At 31.9% G+C, this 22,865-nt stretch overlaps 2 protein-coding genes and 1 non-coding gene across 3 annotated transcripts; all 3 read left to right on the top strand.

The window, feature by feature from the left end:
• Window positions 1-265: 265 nt before the first annotated feature.
• Window positions 266-373, top strand: LOC127089402 (small nucleolar RNA R71). Its single transcript, XR_007791002.1, has one exon. It is a non-coding gene; the product is annotated as a small nucleolar RNA R71 (small nucleolar RNA).
• Window positions 374-7,155: 6,782 nt separating this feature from the next.
• Window positions 7,156-8,571, top strand: LOC127086436 (probable indole-3-pyruvate monooxygenase YUCCA10). The gene is made up of 3 exons (XM_051027198.1): window positions 7,156-7,767; window positions 7,884-8,243; window positions 8,334-8,571. The coding sequence occupies exons 1-3, from the start codon at window positions 7,156-7,158 to the stop codon at window positions 8,508-8,510; spliced, it is 1,149 nt and encodes a 382-aa protein (XP_050883155.1). The 3' UTR covers window positions 8,511-8,571.
• Window positions 8,572-13,832: 5,261 nt separating this feature from the next.
• Window positions 13,833-15,478, top strand: LOC127086437 (probable indole-3-pyruvate monooxygenase YUCCA10). Its single transcript, XM_051027199.1, has 3 exons — window positions 13,833-14,465; window positions 14,583-14,942; window positions 15,045-15,478. Exons 1-3 carry the CDS (start codon window positions 13,854-13,856, stop codon window positions 15,174-15,176), a joined length of 1,104 nt encoding a protein of 367 aa, XP_050883156.1. The 5' UTR covers window positions 13,833-13,853; the 3' UTR covers window positions 15,177-15,478.
• The last annotated feature ends 7,387 nt before the right edge of the window (window positions 15,479-22,865 follow it).

The raw sequence follows: 22,865 nt of genomic DNA on the forward strand, positions 1-22,865 counted from the left end.
GTTGTTGATCTTTTGGGCAAGTGCCTCGACTTTAGCACATACATGATTAATTCCATTGACTTCAAACATTCCTCATTTCTGTTAAATTTTCTCAACTTGAACTTGTTCAGTTCCTCATTGGTAATGATTTTGGGCCATGTTTTCGATAAGTTTGTAGGCTTCAAAAGATTTATTCATTAAGGCTCTTCCATCAGCAGCGTCTATGGTCATTATGGTGTTGTATAATAGACCATTATATAAGGTATGGATGATAAGCCATTGTTATAATCCGTGATGAAGACATAGTCTTATCATATCTTTATATCTTTCCTATGCATCAAAAAGTGATTCTCTTTCGGTTTGTTTAAACGTAGTTATATGATTTCTCAATACTACCATTTTTCTTGATGGGAAATTATGACTAAGAATACCCTCTTGAGTTCATTCTAAGTGGTGATTGTGTTCGCAGGTCGACACTGTAGCCATGCTCAGGCTCTATCTTTTAGGGGGAAAGGAAATAAACATAGTCGAATGGATTCTGGATTAGCAACACCACTCTTTAATGTGTCTGCATATTGTACAAACACTGATAAATGAAGATTTGGGTCCTCAGTGGGATTTCCAAAGAACTGGTTCTGTTGCATGATTTGCACCAGAGACGATTCTAATTCAAAAGTGTTCGCCTGTATTATAGGTGGAATAATGCTTGAGTGCGGTTCATCCTAAGACGAAACTGCAAAGTCCTTGAGTGAATGGTTAATAGTTTCATCCATAGACTCAAATATTGCTCTAAGTTCACATATTCGGCGTTTCAAGTGAATGTAACTCTCGACTTCAGGGATCGGTTGTTCTAAATCCTCTGTGTTAGAGTGAGTGTTAGGCATACAACCGATAGAAATAAAATAAAATGACATAATCTATATAGAGCAACAATGAAGTTACGATGTTGACTAATAAATTCCAAGACAACAGCGCAAAAACTTGATGTAGAGTTGATCAGAATGTTTTCCTTCTCTTAGATGCTTTCTGCAGGTGCATGGAATGTATCAGGGTAATATAAAAGGTTATCGAACCCACATGAAATTATAATCAACTCAACCACTATCTATTGTTGCTATGTAAATTTAAGGCTAATCGGATTTTGGATGAGAAGGGGAATTAAAACAGAAAATAAAAAAAGTTTGTGTATAAAAGTAATTAAAGGAGAGACCGGAATATGGCTTACATTAATCAATAGTACCCACAACTAAGTCAGATAATTAATCAAATCGGGACAAATTTTTTTAATAGGAAGAAACTTAATTAAATGAACCGTCTGAGTTCGCTAAATCGGAACCGAGTTTTATTCTAAAATCTACATTGTCGATGTCGTGGTTCAGTCTGTTAAATTATAAAACTTATATTTTTGAAAATTAAGAACTTCAAATTAATTAAAAAGTCGTTTCGAGTGAAAAACAGATTTAAAGGTGATATCGGTTGTCACTTGCGTGACACTAGAGTTTAAACTTAGAAATGCCTGTTGTTGCAACACATATATTCCTCTAAACTCTATTTTTGAAAATGATTGTTTTTACAATTTAAAATAACATTTGTTGTCGCTCTTGATTTAATTAAAATCTATTTTTTTTTCATCTAAGATACGAGTTCCTCTCTTTCGAAACAGAACCATTATCTCTAAGTTTAAGCTTTAGCGGTAAATAATCTCAATTTAAAATAGTATAAAAAACCAGTTCCAAAAACGAATCCCAATTTAATTTATAGTTTCCAACATAGACGCGAGTACCGTCGAAACGAGGATCCTCACATTTCGGACTCTAAACGGTTTAGACAGACATATTTTGCATAATACTCATGTTTAATTCAATATAAAATAAGTTTCTAAGCATGACAATTATAATGATAATAAGAATTAGTAGCAAGTAGCATGCAAACAACAACAACACTAGTACGTGTGTATGTGAGTTGGTACTAATAAGCTACATTAACAGTATAAGCAGTGGAAATTTAACACTAATAAAACAATTAAAAATAGCAATTTCAATATCAAAATAGAAAAACACTAAGATGCAGAAAAATACGTACTGAAAGTGATACAGTGCGAGAATTGGAAACCAGAAAACCTTGAAATAAAAAGATAAAATTAATATGGAGGAAAGCTTGAATGAAGAACGATCTAAATACAACATGAAATTTTGTAGAAGCTTAAAACTACTGTGTTCTTATTACTCGATGTAAGCAATTAAGCACTTTTACAATAAGTGATTTTCTGCCTATAAACTTCTAAGTACTCGCCTCCCTAAAAACCTAAAAACTCATACTATATATAGTGTTCACTGGCTCTGAAATTCGGCCGAACTCGTGTGGGATCAGTTGAGATAAACTTGGTGAAGTGGGAGAGGACTAAGCAAGTCAGTTGTATTTTTTCTGGGTACAAACGCCATGGCCTCATGGAAAACACCATCAGTGCAACATGGGAGACGTGGCTGATGAGGGGGCCATGGAAAACGCCGCCCCTGTGGCGAACACCATAAGTATCAGAGTGCCCTCCTTTGACTTTCTTGATGCTGAGGTATCCTTTTTCTCTATTTTAGGCCATTTTTGCTCCTTTTTCTCATGTGTCAATTCCTACATGGAAAATAACTGCAACAAAGACAAAATATCAACATAACACTACATAAAAATATAAAATGGATATAGAACGGAATAAAATGCATGTGTATCGAGTCAGAAATGTGATGGGTTTCATGGTTATCAATGTAGCAATACAAACCACTTTCATCTAGGAATCCTCCAAGAATCACAAGATTAGATGCCTGAGATTTAACAACACACTTGTTAGAATAAGGCTCAAAAAAGACATTATTGTCCTTATAAAATTTGAAAACTAAAATAATGTTTCTAGTAATGTAGGGTACATTAAATAAATCAGTTAGTTTTAACATGTGATTTGACACAAAAGTATAAGGAAAATTTGAAACACCAGTTGATTTAACCTCTAGACTTTGTCCATTACCTATTATAAATTTATTTGGCCCTACACACAATTGAATAAGTTGTAAATTTAAATCATTAGATGTGATATGGTGAAAGGCACATGACTCTACAAAGTAGTCTTATTCTTCCAGTTCTTGAGGGATTTACAAGCTGTCATGATGTGCTAAGTAATTTATTTCTTAAGGTGTAAAAGCATCTTGATTCTTGGAACTCTGAACATCGTTTTAGTAGGTTGTTGTACACCCTTGTGTTTGAGATTTGGATGAAGCAGGTTCAAAATACTCATTAAATCGATGTCAACATTCAAGAACAGAGTTACCATATTTGTTGCATGTAACACACCTTTTTCTACCCCAAAATACTTAACATATAATCAGAGTAAATAAGCACGCATATAAACAAAAGGGCGACACATCGACGTTTTCAAAAACTAAAAGCTTTCAAAAACCAAACATCATTCATCATCAATATACAATACACCTGGTCATTAAAAATAACACATTTCACTTATCATGAATATTCAAGCATATGCGTTCGCAGCGGAAAATGAATACTCATGCATTTCATAAAATGATCCATGTCTCATACCATGATCATCTCTCAATAATCTCCTCAAGATAAGATAAAACCATATCCAGAATATTTGGCACTATGGCCTCTCAAACAGTAATTGCAAATGAGCATGTTCACAAGTAATAATATAATACTTATCCAAATAGGATACGAGTTCAATACTACCAATCTACCCCGTGTTACATGACCAGAGCATTGACTCATTACCTAGTCTTCAACTAAAATACGGAAACTCTCCGACTAATCTCGAGTGAGCTACCGTCCACTTACTTCAGCAATACTACTCCGGAGTATCTGCACGATGCCGTGTAAAGCATCATTCCAACAGAAGGGTGAGAATTCAAATCATTATGAAGAAGTATAATAAAGCACAATGATTAAATCAACAATTAAAGGAATTCATCACACTTCATATAACCATGTAAATAATATTAACCAACATTTATTTCACATGTTTCAAGCACACATAAAACTCAAGGAGTATAATATTCAAATCCAATATTATATTCCCAAAAATACACATAACTACAATTATCACATAATCACATACTTTGCCAAGTTATGTATCCAAACATCATCAAATTCAGTTACCAGATCTCATACACACATCACAATCACAATAATGCATACACTCAATTATCACATAACTCTAATATGACTCAATGCAAGACATGTACTCTATGCATGCGGTACCTCAACGTGAACCCAATAATTCACCGCTTTCCGATTCAATATCTAGAATCCAAGCCACGCTTCCGATCCGGACAAGATCAAAGCCACTACTACGTCTATTTCCAATTAAGGATCAACGTATGCTACATTTATTTCCATTCAAGGATCAATGTTCTACTACGCCTATTTCCAATTAAGGATCAACGTATGCTACGTCTATTTCCATTCAAGGATCAACGTTCTACTACGCCTATTTCCAATTAAGGATCAACGTATGCTACCATGTGAACCCACAGTTTCACCGCTTCCACCATGAAGCCGACCATGCCATGAATGAATGTACAAATACCAACACATATGCAATTAAGATCATCTCTACCATCTTAACATTCCACATATCACCATAATTCAACTCTATGAATTACCCACCAATGGTACATATACACATTCATAACAAATACATTATTCACATAATATGCAATTAAGATAATCTCTACCATTTCAATATTCATAACAAATACACCATTCACATAATATGCAATTAAGATCATCTCTACCATCTCAACATTCATAACAATATATCATTCACAAATAAAATCTCAATTTTTCATTTTTCAACAGTGGTAACCGGTTAACGCTCGGTGAGTAACCGGTTACTGTAAAACAGAATTAACAGATTTTTAAGCAAGTAACCGGTTAACGCTCGGTGAGTAACCGGTTACTGTAAAACAGAATTAACAAATTTTTTAAGCAAGTAACCGATTAACGCTCGATGAGTAACCGGTTACTGTAAAACAAAATCAGATTTTTTTTGCGTTTTTCATCGTTGGAGGACTTTCGGACCTCCGATTTCGATTCCGTAAAAAGCCAAACATTCAGAAAATTATAACTCATATAATACCCTAATTATATAACGTTAATTTTCAGTTTTAACACAATTAAATCACCACAATCAAGGGTACTCATCAAACCTAACAATTCCAAACAACCATACAAAATTAAGGATTTTAATCTAAACACACTCCTACCCATTGACCCAATCATACTAACCCATAATAATAAGGATTCTTCCCCTGACCTCTTCAATTTTCTGGAAACCCTAGCTCTTCTCTTTACTTTTCCTCTTCTCTTTCTCTATTGCCTTCAAATGATCAAATGAATCCTAATTCTCACTCTCTCCCCTCTTATATACTAGTATTCTATTTGGGCTTAAACTACCGCTATTAATAAAGAAGTTTTTTGTTCCTTAATAGATTTTTAATTATTTTAATTTAAATTTTTTAACAATAATTTAATATAAAAACATTCTAGTATTACTTAAGTCAATTTTTAAAAACAATTTTAATCTTAAAACAATTTTATATAAAAGTTTTTTTTTGGTGTAGCAATAAGGTTTCGAGAACAAATCTATTAGAGGATACATTACACATGCAATTTGTAAAGTTAGTTGAGGTAGTTAAAAATAGTTAGAAGGTTATATATAATGGTTACTATATGTAACTTACTTTAAATTACAAGTTGTAACTAACTTGTAGAATACAACTGGTATAAGAGTCAAAACATTCATTCAATGTAAATTTAATGAAGCGTAATGTTAAGTAAGATGGATTTACTCATTCTCTCAATCAATCATCTCTCTCTCTCTCTCTCTCTCTCTCTCTCTCTCTCTCTCTCTCTCTCTCTCTCTCTCTCTCTCTCTCTCTCTCTCTCTCTCTCTCTCTCTCTCTCTCTCTCTCTCTCTCTCTCATTATTGTATTTTAAATAGTATTATACAATACACTTAATAATAATCCTTAAACAACAAATTAACAAGCTATCAATCAGTAAGAGAACAAAATCGACAGCCAACAAAATGCATAAGAACATCAAGCTTCAAGGTGATAACAAAACCAACAAGCAAACAATAAAAATGCTTCAAATCTTCAAGTCTTAGTCTGACATGTCTAAATTCATAAATAAATATAATATATAAGATTACACATAAGTACACCGACTTGATATGTCTAATAGAATTTTTTGTAAGCGTTAGCCCGAACTATTTAAATTAATGGGTAATTTAAAATGCTTGAATCTGGCCTTTTTATTAAACGAGATAGGTTGAATCGAACTTTAAGTAAGCCAAACCATAGGCCTTTCTTCAGTAGTCTGACCTACTTCCATCCTAGTTAATATCTATAGAACATAGCATGAGTACATGTATATTTGATTTAAATTTAAAAAATATTTTGAGTAAATAAATTGTAATTAACAAATTAAATAATATGTGTATAAATTTTAAAAAAGAGAACATTTTTAGGAGTATTGAAAAATATGCATGAATATTTCTAAATAATTTTAAAATACAATTTTAAAATAATGTAATTTTGAATGATATAAAAAAAAAAGATAAATTACACCAAAATAAATAATAAAATTTTATACTTAAATTTATACTTAATTATTCAAACATAAATTTATACCAAAATTTATAATAATTAAGTATAAATTTAAGTATTAAATTTATACAAGTCTTATCACATTATACTTAAATTTATATTACACCAAAAATCACATTGAACTTATCACCAAAATAAATATAATGTGATAAGTTCAATGTGATTTTTCCACATATAGGAACGTGGATAAATATAAATTGTATGTATCTTATCACCTTATTTTATACCATTTTTAACATGAAGAATACATTTCATTGAGAGAAAAAAATATTAATATAGACATTTTTTTATAAAAAGTTTTATTAAAGAAAAAATATATAATAATTACCTAAATGCACAATCAATTTAAATTATTATAAACAAAAAGTTTTTTTGTCACATTCATGTACCAATGCACGAAAACATGTTCTTAAGCTTCACTACTTGCCTATAAATTTTCCAACACTTCTTGTTGATTAAAAACATTGAAGATATAATTATTTACTAGATTTCCAACATCAATATGAAAGAATTCACAGTTGTAATTGTTGGTGGTGGTCCTTCTGGCCTAGCAATTTCAGCTTTACTAACACAAAATTCAATCTCTCACACCATACTTGAAAAAGAAGATTGTAATGCTTCTCTTTGGAGGAAAAATGCTTACGATCGTCTAAACCTCCATCTAGCTAGTGAGTTTTGCTCTTTACCTCTCATGCCGCATCCACCCTCAGGCCCAACATACCTAACCAAAGATCAATTTCTTCAATACATAGATAAATATGTCAATCATTTTGACCTAAAACCTCGTTATTATTGTGTCGTTGAGTCCGCCAAGTACAATGAAGTTAAGAACAAATGGGTTGTTGAAGTCAAAAACACCCTAGAAGGTATCTTGGAAGTTTATGGGGCAAAGTTTCTTGTCATTGCCTCTGGCGAAAATAGTGAAGGTTTTATTCCTAATGTCCATGGATTAGGGAAATTTGAAGGAGATGTGGTACACTCCAAGTACTACAAATCTGGTTCAAAATATAAATCAAAAGATGTTTTGGTTGTTGGCTGTGGAAACTCAGGAATGGAGATTGCATATGATTTGCAAAACTGGGGTGCTAACACTTCAATTGTCATTCGAAATCCGGTAAAAAAAATTTCTTCACTTACTGTTTTTCATATTACTTAGGTTCAATAATAATTTAATGATAAACATATGTGTTGCGATCATATTAATAGATTAATTATATTATTTTTTTGCAGCTTCATGTCTTCACCAGAAATATGATTCGTATAGGGATGCGTTTGGTGCAACATTTTCCTGTTTATATTGCAGATACAATCATTACAATTCTAGCAAAGTTAAAATATGGTGATTTGTCCAAATACGGGATTTATCGTCCTAAAGATGGACCTTTATATCTCAAAAATATTACAGGAAAATCTGCAGTTATTGATGTAGGAACCATTGAAAAGATTAAGGAAGGATCTATAAAGGTTGTTCCTTCAGGTATCAAGAAAATAGAGAAGAAGAATGTTATATTTGAAAACAATATGGAGAAAGAGTTTGATGCCATTGTTTTTGCTACCGACTATAAAAGCGTAGCTAATGAATGGCTAAAGGTACATTTTTTTGAGTTTATTATTTATTTTCTCATACTTCTTGTGATTATAAATTAATTTATTAATTTTCTATTTGTTTGTTTTTTTAAGGATTACAAATATGCTCTTAATGAGAAAGGGTTCCCTAAAAATCCTTTCCCGAAACATTGGAAGGGAGATCATGGATTGTATTGTGCAGGACTAGCAAGGAAAGGTTTGTTTGGAGTAAAAAAGGATGCTGAGGCAATTGCAGAAGACATCAACCAAACTCTTAAGTTAATTAAGTAGTACTATCCATTGAATAAATCTTTTATGCCTTTTAGTTTCTACACTAGTTAATGAACTCTAGGTTGAGAACTGAATAATGAGTAGTTGTTTTGTGTTGTTATTATCTAGTTATAATAAGTATTTGTGATCTTTAATCTATATTTATATATATATATAATGAGTATTTTCTTATAAGACTATCATTTATCAATTCTTTAGATCACAATTTTTCTCATTCAGTAAACACATTGTATTTTCCATTTCTCATATATATATATATATATATATATATATATATATATATATATATATATATATAATATATATATATATATATATATATATATATATATATATATATATATATATATATATATATATATATATATATATATATATATCATCATTCTCTAGTAATAAAATATATTCTTTTAATTGGAAATAAGAATTAAAAGCTTTAAAACAAACCCGATTTTAATGTAATATGTGTTAATATAAATTCCATTTGAATCTTGATATTATAATTTTCTCAATTATATGAATTTTTACCGAACAATAACAAAGAGTACTTAGATCTATGATGTTAATTCTTTTTCGGTTCTTGTTCCGTTCTTGATTTTTGACTTGCATTTTTCTTCTCCTATCTTCCTTCTTCTTTTATGTGGCTTTAACGATGAAGTTATTGATATTTTGTTTTATGGGAATGGAAATTCTTATTATGCGTTCTATTCCTTTGATTCCTATTTTATAAGAAAAAACTCTAACAAACATGTTCACAACAATCATAAAGGGAGAGGAGAAGGGTTTGAATTTAAAAATAAAATCTCGTTAACTAAATTACCATTAAGCCCAAACAATCATCACATTAGGGTACCTTTCATTTAAAGTCAAACCATTATTCACACGAGTCAAATTTAATGAATTTATTTAATTATCTACCTATAAGATCCCGATTTTTAATTCAATATTTAATATTATTGTTGCGTGTTATTCTAATTATTTATGTTATTTGGTGCATAATCTAACAAATGTTCATATCTAACATGGTATAATATACTTAAGAGGGACCTCAATCCAACTGCATAATCATCTTCATCATTGCATTAATCATCATTATTGCAGGAGATTCGATCTTCAAAGAAGTTGTGTAGAATCGTTCAAGCTTTAAGTATGATGTTTTTTAGTTCATTCTTGGCTAAGCCATTTATGTGGTTGAGTTTTAGAGAAACATCAATGGCGAATCTTGAACAATAATCAACGAACACTCATCTTAGAGTGCAATCAACACTCATCTTAGAGTGCAATCATCGCCTTATCTTCTCAAGTCACTACAATACAATTTGAGTTCTCTAGAACTACGAACACGTTTGCACTAAAACTTATCCATCAAACTGCAAGATAACAACTTCTTGGTGTTGAATGAGTAGATAGAAGGTGTTATAATCTAACACAAGCTTCACGTGATTGTTGTCAATCCTCAACTACCACAAATCAAACATTTTTTACGTGTAAATATTAAATAGTAATGATGTTGAGTATGTTGTCTATGTTGGCAGATGGAATCAATCTATCATCTTTTTGTGTCGTGCGAAGTTGCATCAACTATATGGTACATGATGTTTATATGAGAAAATAAAATATATATTCATCATTCAAAATAATTTCATACAATCATACAATATATTTTCTAGACTACGATATCATAAAATTATTATTTTTTGTTTTTAAATTATTGATTTATAAATATCATCAACTTATTTATAAATGAATGTCATTGCTAGAGATTGAACATTAAATAAACCATTTATAATTATGGTTCATCAATATCATTGATTTATAAATATCATCATCTTATTTAGTGTAAAAATGTAGTATAACATAGAATATATATGAATATAAAAAATAAAGAGAATTGTATTACATCTCTACACAACAAATGTTTGATGGTCGTTAATTAATTAGTTTCCAAATATGACATCTATGTTATTTTGAGCCATTTCAAGCATTGTACTACATTTTTAAACACTGTTACATTAACATAAATAGTTTTCCACATAGAACAAGCAAGGTTATGTTGACGCAAGAGAATTCCTCATTTCACCATCTTCCTACCCTTCTTTGTATTTTATGTTTGATCTCTTTCATAAAATTTGAATGTTCATCATCTATCTCATCTTTAAATACGCAGAGGTGAGTTAGTGATGTGAGGTTCACAGTGATACAAACATCATATTCAACTACAACTATGTAGATTTTCATTGTGATTCATACTTAATTTTTTTTTCATTTAAAAAAAATTAAAAAAATCACAAACAATAAGAATGCAAGGTAAATATGCTGTCGTGTCTTTTGTGCGAATAAACCTCCATACTCTATAGCATTGGTTGTTTATATAATAATATCCATTAATTGATTAGTGTGACCAGAAATGATTTCAGTTATAAAATCAACTTCTAAATTTGTCGTCAATTTAATTTTAGCGGCAGTTTATTAATGACTTTACGTCAATTAGTTATAAATATGTATATTGTAAATGAATTTTTTTCATTTAAAAGTTAATATATTTTATTTATATAATTAACTATTTAATAGAACCAACCATTAAAATCTACGCATTAACTATTTCAATAAATAAATAAATTCTTTTACTTGTAATAATAACAAGTAAAAAATATTCTATTTCTTAAAAATACAAAAGTTTTCAATATTAATTATATAAGATCTAAGTTTGATCTATTATAAGTCAAAGGTTTTATTATGTATCTAACATGGTTTTTTTGAAAGTCTATTTATCTATTAATCTATTTAAAATTGTATTCGTAGAGTTTATGTGTCCAACTTTTTTAAGTTAATAAATCTTTTTACAGCTATATATCCTCTTTATTTTTCTTTTCACTTTTTCACAACATAAAATAATAAAATTTAATTATAAAATTTATATATGAATAAAAGTACTAGAACAATCATGTCTGATAGTAACAAATATATCAAACTTAATCTAATAATCATAATAATTACGTCTTAGACATATCTATAGCAAGTCGAGGCTATTTTCTCATTGATATGGATTCGTCGATGCTGAAAGACACTAGCATAAGATCTTGTTTCCACTCCTTTTCTAACCCTACATGTGTCATTAACAAACACACTACCATTCTACGTTGTTGTAGAGATTCATCCATGATAGCTTACCTTAGCACCTTCCTTAGCTTTAAGTTAACAAGTTACTTCTGAGGATCTAACCCTTGCATACGAAGATTAATGTATATCTTGGAATTCTCAAGGAATATATTGTTTAGTTTTTTAGCCAACAATCTTGGTTCTCTAACTTCAAAAAATTGAACAAAGTTGTATCTCTTTCTCGTGTATCGCTCTTAGACATGATTACCACCTCATCAATTTCTACAAATTCTTTGAACTCTTCATACATATGAGTGGTGTTGAATCTTCCTAGGAATTATGTAAAGAAGAATGTCGATGAAATTTCTCCATCGTATCTTCTCCTTCCTTTTCCACTATTATCCCAACGAGTACTTCTTGGATATGCCTTCATCCACCATACTCTTTGCCACACTTATTCTACATCATCCTTTTGATGTTGCATGATGATGATGGAATTATGAAAGTAATGTGAAAGTTAGAGAGAAGTTAAACTCTCTCTCTCTAACATTCTTTTATTTTAACTGGTAACTCACTACCCACTTAACAATAATCCCTTGACAAGCTATCAATCAGTAAGAGAAAAAAATCAACAACCAACAAAATATAAGAACTTTAAGGTTCAAGGTGATAACAAAACCAACAAGAAACCAATAAAAATGCTTCAAATCTTCAAGTCTTAGTCCGGCCTATCTAAATATATAAATAAATATAATATATATAAGATTACACATGAGTAGATAAACTTGATATGCCTAATAATTTTTTTTTATAAATCTTAGCGCGACCTATTTAAATTAATAGCTATTTTAAAATGCTTGAATATGGTCTTTTTATTAAACAAAATAGGTCGAATCGAATATTAAGTAGGCCAGACCATAGTCCTTTCGTCAACAGCCTGACCTACTTCCACCCCTAGTCAACAGCCTGACCTACTTCCACCCCTAGTCAATATATTTAGAACATAGTATGAGCACATGTATATTTGATTTAAATTTTTAAAATATTGAGTAAATAAATTCTAATTTACAAATTAAATAAGATGTGTATAAATTTTAAAAAAAAAGAACATTTTTAGAGATATTGAAAAATATGGATGAATATTTCTAAATAATTTTAAAATACAATTTTAAAATAATGTAGATTTCAAGGATATAAAAAAAGACTTAAACAGTCTTTTGATCCCTATCCGTTGGCGCATTTTTAATTTTCATCCTTGTATTTTTTTTCTAGAAATAATATTTGAATGTTAAAATTATTTTGGTTTTAGTCTTTAAAGTTAAAATCCACTAAAAAATTCGAAACACAATCGGCAAGATTTTAAATATAGGGACAAAAATCAAATGAAATGCAATATTTAAGGATTTTATCAAAGAAAAAAAGATACAAAGACGAAAAACAAAAATACGCCAATTTACCGGGATCAAAAGACTATTTAAGCCTATAAAAATGATAAATTACACTAAAATTAATGTTTCATCCGTTCCAAAATAATTGTCATAGTTGATCATTTCACACAGATTAAGAAAATATAATAAATGAAAGAGAGATAATAGTATTTTTACAAAACTATCCTTATTTATTATTGGTGTATTCGAATTATCATAAATGCATAGTAAGAGAATAATAAATTGAGAGTATTAATTAGAAGACTTAATTTGAAGATAAACATTAGAAATGGATTGATAACTTAAATGTGATACTTATTTTGGGATAAATAATTTTATAAGATGCGACAAGTATTTTGGGACACAGAAAATAATAAAATTGATATTATTTGTTGAAAAGTGTTTTTTCTTTAAAAAAATTATGTTATTCAAACATAAAATTCTAAGTATAATGTGATAAGTTCGAAGTGATTTTGCCACGTATAAGAATGTAAATAAATACATTGTATTGTATGTATCTTATCACCTTATTTTATACCATTTTTAACATGAAGAATACATTTCATTTAGAGAGAAATAAAAAAACATGAATATAGACATTTTTCTTATAGAAAGTTTTAAAAAAGAAAATATATATTGTAATTATCTGAATACACAGTCAAATTAAATAATTATTGATTAAAAGTTTTTTGTCACATTCATGTACCACTGCACAAAAACATGTTCATAAACTTCAACACATGATTATAAATTCTACAACTTCTTATAGATTAAAAACATTCAAGATATACTTAGTTTCTAGATTACTAAAAACAATATGCAAGAATTCACAGTTGTAATTGTTGGTGGTGGTCCTTCTGGCCTAGCAATTTCAGCTTTACTAATACAAAACTCAATCTCTCACACTATACTCGAAAAAGAAGATTGTAATGCTTCTCTTTGGAGGAAAAATGCTTACGATCGTCTAAACCTCCATTTAGCTAGTGAGTTTTGCTCTTTACCTCTCGTGCCGCATCCACCTTCAGGCCCAACATACCTAACCAAAGATCAATTTCTCCAATACATAGATGAATATGTCGATCATTTTGACATAAAACCTCGTTATTATCGTGTCGTTGAGTCCGCTAACTACGATAATGTTCAAAACAAATGGGTTGTTGAAGCCAAAAACACCCTAGAAGGTACCTTGGAAGTTTATGGGGCAAAGTTTCTAGTCATTGCCTCTGGCGAAAATAGTGAAGGTTTTATTCCCAATGTTCATGGATTAGGGAAATTTGAAGGAGAGGTGGTACACTCCAAGTACTACAAATCTGGTTCAAAATACAAATCAAAAGATGTTTTGGTTGTTGGCTGTGGTAACTCAGGAATGGAGATTGCATATGATCTCCATAACTGGGGTGCTAACACTTCCATTGTCATTCGAAATCCGGTAAAAACATTTTCTTTCCTTATTTTTTTTCATACTTCTTAGGTACAATAATAGTTTAATGATAAATATACGTGTTACGGTGATATTAATAGTTTAATGATATTATTTTATTTGTAGCTTCATGTCTTCACCAGAGATATGATTCGTATAGGGATGCGTTTGGTGCAATATTTTCCTGTTTATATTGCTGATACAATCATTACAATTCTAGCAAAGTTAAAATATGGTGATCTGTCAAAATACGGGATTCATCGTCCTAAAGATGGACCTTTATATCTCAAAAACAGTACAGGAAAATCTGCAGTTATTGACGTAGGAACCATTGAAAAGATTATGGAAGGATCCATAAAGGTCGTTCCTTCAGGTATCAAGAAAATCGAGAAGAAGAATGTTATCTTTGAAAACAATATGGAGAAAGAGTTTGATGCCATTGTTTTTGCTACCGGCTACAAAAGCGTAGCTAATGAATGGCTAAAGGTACATTTTTTATTTTTTTAATTTGGAGTTTATTCTTTATTTTCTCATACTTCTTGTAATTATAAATTAATTGATTAATTTTCTATTTGTTTCTTTTTCAAGGATTACAAATATGCGCTTAATGAGAAAGGGTTCCCTAAAAATCCTTTTCCGAAACATTGGAAGGGAGATCATGGATTGTACTGTGCAGGACTAGCAAGGAAAGGCTTTGTTTGGAGTAAAAAAGGATGCTGAGGCAATTGCAGAAGACATCAACAAAACTCTTAAGTTGGAGAATTAAGTAGTATTATTCATTGAATAAGTCTTTTAAGCCTTTTAGTTTCTACAGTAGTTAAGGAAATCTAGGCCGAGAATTGAATAAAGAGTAGTTGTTTTGTGTTGTTATTATCTAGTTATAATAAGTATTTATAATCATTCTCTAGTTAATAAAGTTTATGGGTGTGTTTGTTTCAAGGTTTGAAAAAATATACACAGGAATATGATTATGGAAATGCAATATTCCCATGTTTGGTTCAAGTTTTACGAAATTATTCCAATGAACCTTTTATTCCTAGGAATCTTATTTACACATGAATTTTCTATTTTTATTCCAATGCTTAAAGGGCGGGAATACAACATTCTCATTGAAATAAATTTAACCAACTATAACTTCCCACTATCTTTCACATTTATTTATAATTTTATTTATTTATAATTTTAAATTAAATAAATTTTATAATTATTCCTAAGAAACTTAAATCTCTACCAAACATATGAGTAGGAATAATATTCATGGTAATAATAATCCTGGGAATATTATTCCAAGAAATATAATTGTAAACCTTGAAACAAACACACCCTATATATTTTTCAAACACAATTTTGGAAGACTATCAATTAATCAATTTTGGAAGACTATCATTTATCAGTTTTTCAAACACAATTTTGATCATTCAATAAATACGTTGTATTTTCCATTTCTCATATATATGTATATCATCATTCTCTAGTTAATAAAATTTATTCTTTGAATTGTAAAAAAGAATTAAAAATTTCAAAAGAAGCATGATTGATTGTAATGTGATATGTGTTAATATAAATTCTATTTGAATCTTGATATTATGATTTTTACAATTCTATGGATTTCTATTGAACAATAACAAAGAGTATCATGGATCCATGATGTCAATTCTTTTTTGGTTCTTGTTCTTTTCTTTATTTTTGACTTACATTTTTCTCTCTTCTCTTCATTATTCTTTTATGTATCTTTAATGATGAAGATATTGATATTTTGTTTTGTCAAAATGAAAATTCTTTTTATGTGTTATATTCGTTTGATTCCTATTTTATAAGAAAAAAATGCTAATAGGCATGTTCCAGCAATCATAAGGGGTTTAATTTTATTTTGAATTTAAAAATAAAAATCTCATTGACTTAATTACCATTAAGCCTAAACAATCATCACATTAGGGTATTCTTCATTTAAAGTCAAATTATTATTCACATGAGCCAAATTTAATGGATTTATTTAATAATCTAACTATAAGATCTCAATTTTTAATTAAATATTTTATTTAATTATTGGCGTGTTTATTTGTGTGTTATTCGAATTATTTGTGTTATTTGGTGCTTAGAGGTATTTTGGTCATTTAATAATTACCGGGACTACTAGATTTGAGAGCAGAAAAATAAAATTAGATTTAATGTAATTATTAGGAATAATTGGATAATTTAGTTATTTAGTAATAAATTGAGAAAATAGAAATTTAGAGAATATTATTTAATATTTATTTAATAGAATTTATTTAATTGAAATAATAATTAAATAATAATTTAAGGAGTTGGGTGGAAACTAGAATATTTTGAGAATGAGGGTGGATTGGTGAGAAATTGAGTAAGTTGGACTAATAGTGTAATAAGCAAATATTTTAAAATTAGGGTAGAACAAATAGAAATGGTCACTTTTGACCCTGTTCCTATGGCATACACAGAGTTATATCCGTCCTTGGTAATCAAGAAACTTATCCAACCAAGGAACCCTCTTCAAAATCCCGAGCCACTACCATGGTGGTTCAAACCTGATCTTCATTGTGCTTTTCACCAGGGGGCACTGGTCATGATATTGAGAACTGTTATCCCTTGAAGTATGAAGTTCAGAAGTTAGTCAAGAGCGGTATGATGTCCTTTGAGGACAGAACACCAAATGTGAAAGCCAACCTGTTGTCTGCCCATGGCAACACTTCTGTAAACATGGTGGACGGCTGTCCAGGGAATTTCAGAGTATTTGATGTACAACGTATCAGTAGGTCACTGGTAGAGATTCACAAAGATTTGTGCATGGTGAGCCATTGTGAACATGACCATGATGGTTGTGTTATTTGTAGCGCTAACCCTCGTGGGTGTGTAATTGTTAAAAGGGTTATTCAAAGGTTGATTGATGAGAATGTTATCTAGGTTCAACAATCGAGATATATGGGAAATGATGTGAACATTGTCGTGCCAGTGTTCAAGACCCCTGAGCGGGTAGTTATTCAATTCGATAACAGCAACAAGAATGTCAACAGATCAGTATTGTCGTTGGTTATACGGTTAGCGGGTCATGTCCTCTATGCATTTGAAAAAGTTGTGTCATACCAGTATAATGCCACTATGATAGAAATGGTCAAGAGGTTCCTCTCCCGGTTGTAGATTCAGTGGTTAATATTGCGGATGTAGTGAAGGTGACCCGTAGTGGCGAAAGAGCATAAATTTAGCGCTCCATATTTCGACGAATTGTAAGGAGGATGCTCTGTCCAATGTTTTGGTTGACACTGGTTCATCGTTGAATGTGTTGCCAAAATCAACTCTATCAAGACTCTCCTATCAGGGCGCCCATATGAGGTACAGTGGCGTGTTTGTTAATGCGTTTGACGGTTATCGTAAAACTATCATTGGGAAAGTGGACCTTCTAGTGAAGATATGTCTGAGTGATTTCCAAATTACTTTTCAAGTAATGGATATTCACCCGGCTCACAACTACTTGTTGGGAGGGTCGTGGATTCATGAAGCTGGATCTATAACGTCTACTCTACACCAAAAGCTGAAATTTGTGAAGAACGGCAAGCTTGTCTTTGTTGGTGAGCCATTTTCATCTTTTACTTATGTTGATGCTGAGGAGGAAGTTGGGACGTCGTTCCAAGCTTTGCCCATTACTGATGAATTGAAGAAAATTGGGGCACCCATGTCTTCTTTAAAGGATGCGCAAGAGGCTATTCAGGCTGGCAGTATTGATAAGTGGAAGTCGTTGAGAATAAGAACAGAGAAGGGTTGGGATTTCAACAAGGGCCATTCAACGCCAATGTCGAGGTTATGCAACCAGTTTTCCGCAGTGGAGGGTTCATTCATGAGGATGATCAACACTCAGTTGCCATTATTGAAGACAATGATGTAAACGAAGCATGCGCCGACTTTGTGACACATGGCCAGACTTGCAACAATTGGATTTCTGTTGATGTTCCTGTTATTATGCACCGTTCTAAGTAATTTTTTTTCATTATTTTTATGAAAAATCCTTCTTCTATGACTAAGGGAAAAATGAATATTGTCGGGCATTTTCTTATTATCATCAATAAAGTACAATTTTATTCATCCACATTTATGATGTTTTATTTTTATTTTTTGCTTTTTCTAAAAATGGTAATCACAAAAAACATAAATAAATAATAATCTTTCGATCTGCATAATATTTGTTTGCACTCCACTTCTCTAAAATCAAAATATCAAATCATTATGCAGGTTGGTTCTCAAACCTATTGAATGTAATGATCCTACTCCCTCTCCAAACTTTGATTTCCCTGTGTTTGAAGCTGAGGAAGAGAATGATGATGAAGAAGTATCTGATGAGTTATCACGTTTGCTTGAGCACGAGGAAAAAGCCATTCAGCCGTTTGAAGAGCATATTGAATTAGTCAACTTGGGTTCCGATGGTAATGTGAAGGAAGTCAAGATTGGGTCTTAACTAGGTCCAGAAGCTAAGAAGGGGTTGATTGATCTTCTTCGTGAATATTCTGATGTGTTTGCTTGGTCCTATCCAGATATGCCTAGTTTGGATTCTGAAATTGTGGAGCATAGATTACCTTTGAAGCCAGAATGCCCGCCAGTCAAGCAGAAGTTGAGAAGAACTCATCCTGATATGGCAGTAAAGATTAAAGAGGAAGTCCAAAAACAGATTGATGATGGGTTCCTTGTTACCTCCGAGTATCCGCAATGGGTGGCCAATATTGTGTCGGCTCCGAAGAAAGACAAAAAGTCTGTATGTGTGTTGATTATAGAGATTTGAATAAAGCCAGTCCAAAAGATGATTTTCCTCTGCCACACATTGATATGTTGATAGACAATACAGCTAAGTTCAAAGTCTTTTTGTTTATGGATGGATTTTCCAGTTATAATCAAATCAAAATGGAACCTGAAGATATGGAGAAGACCACATCCATTACACCTTGGGGAACATTCTGTTATCGAGTGATGCCCTTCGGTTTAAAGAATGCTGGTGCAACATACCAGAGAGCTATGGCCACTTTTTTTCATGATATGATGCATAAAGAGATTGAAGTTTATGTTGATGACGAGCATTTGAGGAAATATAGTGATGAAGACGAGCATGATAAGCATTTGTTGAAGTTATTCTATCATTTAAGGAAATATAAACTCCACTTGAATCCCAATAAGTGTACTTTTGATGTTCGTTCTGGTAAGTTGTTGGACTTTATTGTCAGCGAGAAAGGTATTGAAGTTGATCCTTCTAAGGTCAAAGCAATACAAGAGATGCCTACGCCAAAAACTGAGAAGCAAGTCAGAGGTTTTCTCGGCCGCTTGAACTATATCTTAAGATTTATATCGCATATGGCTTCCACATGTGCGCTAATATTCAAGCTTCTTCGGAAAGATCAATATTGTGATTGGATCGAGGATTTCCAGAAAGCTTTTGATAGTATAAAAGAATATCTGCTTGAGCCTCCGATTCTGTCTCCGTTTGTTGAAGGAAGACCTTTGATCATGTATTTGATTGTGCTTGAAGATAGTATGGGTTATGTTCTTGGTCAACAAGATGAATCTGGAAAGAAAGAATATGCAATTTACTACCTAAGTAAGAAGTTCACCAACTGTAAGACTCGGTATTTTATGTTTGAGAAAACATGTTAGGCATTATCTTGGGTTGCTAAGCGTCTGCACCAGTATATGTTGAATCATACTACTTGTTTGATATCCAAAATGGACCCAATCAAGTACATTTTTGAGAAGCCTACTTTAACTGGGAGGATTGCCCATTGGTAGATGTTGTTATCTGAGTATGATATTGAATACCACTCTCAGAAAGCCATTAAAGGTAGTGTCTTGTGTAACACCCCAATTAAACTAAGCTAATTATTTAATTTAAATTAATATTTTATTTATTAATTTAATTGAATAATTGGAAGTTTGGATTATTATTATTTTATTATTATTTTGGAATAATAATTATTGGGATAATTATTTATTGGAATAATATATAAGTTGGAATTTAGAAAAATCCCATTTTTGGTAAAAAGGTTAATTTCACGTGAAAAGGGAAAAGAGGCAGAAAGGGCAAAAAGCAAAAGAACGAAGGTTGAAGGAAGGGAAAGCTTGGAGCTCAGAGACTGCCGGATTTACTCAGGTAAGGGGGGTTTATCATCGGTTAAAGGGTATTATATGATAATATGTACTGGGTAGTGATAACCATTGGTTGTATCTCTGATTTGATTGATGCATGATGAAATGGTGAAATATTGGATGAATGAAATTGGATAATGAAATTGGATGATAATTGAAAAGAATTCGTAGGAATTAGAAGAGATAATGTTAGGATTGGTGAAGATGAATAGGATATGATTCGTGTAGATGATATGGACGATTATTTTGTGTAATTTGGACTGTGGGAGGTTGGATCGGATAGGTTTCGTAACAGAGAAAGCCATAGCAGATCTGAGAGTTCTGGTTTCTGGTCATACGCGTATGGCACTAGGCAATACGCGTATGAGCTGGCTGATACGCGTATGGAGGAGGCCTTACGCGTATGGGAGAAAAAGATGATATTTTGAACGTGAATTGGTCTCTGTTGGTACGCGTAAGGGGAGATTGTTACGCGTAGCATACGCGTATGGGATAGGTGATACGCGTATGAGTTGGGCGCGGAATTGCGCAATACGCGTATGAGAGTGGGCATTACGCGTATGGGTTTGGCCAGGTTTTGGGCAATACGCGTATGGCAGAGGCAATACGCGTATGGGCAGAATTGTGATTTTTTTGTGCTACTGTTGTGCAGTTTTGGTTGTTTAGGCTGAGTGATGCGACTTAGCTGAGGCATGATGTGATAGGGATCATTTCCCGTTGTTTTGAGTAGTATAGGTATTAGTAGAGTGAGCTAATACTGTGTTTGATTATGTGGCATTATATGATATGTTTTGTGATAAAACGTGTTAATGATGTGTGTTGGTATGCATGATGCTGTGATGGTATCAGTTGTGTATGCATTTGTGAATAGACTGTTTTGTGGCTAGAGTGTGAGCATGTGTCTATTCTGAATTCGTGGTGATGTTGCAATTGCTAGGTGATTAGCTTGCACATTGTGGCCCATTTGGGGTGGTAGCTAATTCCCATGGTGAGGAATTAGTGAGTTTAGTAATTATTGGACTGTTGTTGATTGTTTGCATGCTAGGTGAGTAGCGTGCATTTCATGGCCCATTTGGGGTGGTAGCTAATTCCCATGGTGAGGAATTAGTGAGTGAGTCACTATGTCTCAAATGAGTGGGACTAGTGAGCTTGGTAGCCGTGCCTGGATTTGGACGGTGAGGTTGAACTATATGTTCACAAATAGTCGGTACCGCATGCATAGAGTCTCATTGCATAATAAATGTATGGCATATAATATGAATGGATGTATTCCAGTATTATATGTGTGTTGTGTGTTGTGTTGTTGATGTTGAGTATGGTTGACATTATATATATGCTATATGTTATTGTTGAATATGATGTTTGAACGGATACTGCCATTGCTGAGTGTGTAGTCTGGTTAGGGTGAATTAATGTGTTAATTACTTAGCATTACATGTTGTTCTATAATGCTTGTTATATTGATTGAGGAACTCGCCCTTACACCTATTTTTCAGGTAACGAGAAATGAGTTGAATAGAAGCTAATGCTTGGAGTCTAGAGTAGTTCTTATGGGTCATGCTCTGATAGATGTAACATCGGGAGGGGATGTCTTAATTGATTTGATATTGGTTGTTGATGATTTACATGTATTGTGTTACATGTTTTACATTGAGTTGACTTTTATTCCGCTGCGAATTATGCAAAGAACCTTATTTTGATTAAATAAATGAGCATGACAGGATATTTTAATGATTTTTTATGAAATGATTGTGTGACACCCTTCGGGGCATAATTACTCTGATGAATATATTGTTATTTTAATTATAATAATTTGGGGTATTTAGAAGGGTGTTACATTAGTGGTATCAGAGCATAGTCGGTCGTGTCGAGTCGTAATTATTCTGTTTCCCCTGTACGGGATAGGTGTTGTGTAACCCTATCAGTACTTATTGTTTTAGTTTGTTGAGTTTTCAGAATAGAGATGGCTGGAAGAGGTAGAGATGATGCTGCAATTGCTGAGGCTCTGGGTATGCTAGCTGGAGTACTTGGAGGAAATCCGAATGTTATGGGAATGGGAGCTGCTCGTCAGTTGAGTGAGTTCCAGAAGAACAATCCTCCAATGTTTAAGGGAGCATACGATCCAGATGGTGCTCAGAAGTGGCTGAAGGAGATAGAGAGGATCTTCAGAGTAACTGAGTGTGCTGATAACCAGAAGGTCAGGTTCGGTACACATATGCTGTCAGAGGAAGCTGATGATTGGTGGGTTGCTACCCGCACTGAGTTGGAAACTGC

Source organism: Lathyrus oleraceus, chromosome 5, assembly GCF_024323335.1.
Source record: "Lathyrus oleraceus cultivar Zhongwan6 chromosome 5, CAAS_Psat_ZW6_1.0, whole genome shotgun sequence".
Lineage (NCBI taxonomy): Eukaryota > Viridiplantae > Streptophyta > Magnoliopsida > Fabales > Fabaceae > Lathyrus > Lathyrus oleraceus.

Excerpts from the sequence above, each read along its gene's own strand:
- LOC127086436 (XM_051027198.1), top strand. The coding sequence starts at position 7,156 with ATGAAAGAATTCACAGTTGTAATTGTTGGTGGTGGTCCTTCTGGCCTA. Across the intron at positions 7,768-7,883 it reads CAATTGTCATTCGAAATCCG|CTTCATGTCTTCACCAGAAA; the intron begins GTAAAAAAAATT and ends ATTTTTTTGCAG. Across the intron at positions 8,244-8,333 it reads TAGCTAATGAATGGCTAAAG|GATTACAAATATGCTCTTAA; the intron begins GTACATTTTTTT and ends TGTTTTTTTAAG.
- LOC127086437 (XM_051027199.1), top strand. The coding sequence starts at position 13,854 with ATGCAAGAATTCACAGTTGTAATTGTTGGTGGTGGTCCTTCTGGCCTA. Across the intron at positions 14,466-14,582 it reads CCATTGTCATTCGAAATCCG|CTTCATGTCTTCACCAGAGA; the intron begins GTAAAAACATTT and ends TTTTATTTGTAG. Across the intron at positions 14,943-15,044 it reads TAGCTAATGAATGGCTAAAG|GATTACAAATATGCGCTTAA; the intron begins GTACATTTTTTA and ends TTCTTTTTCAAG.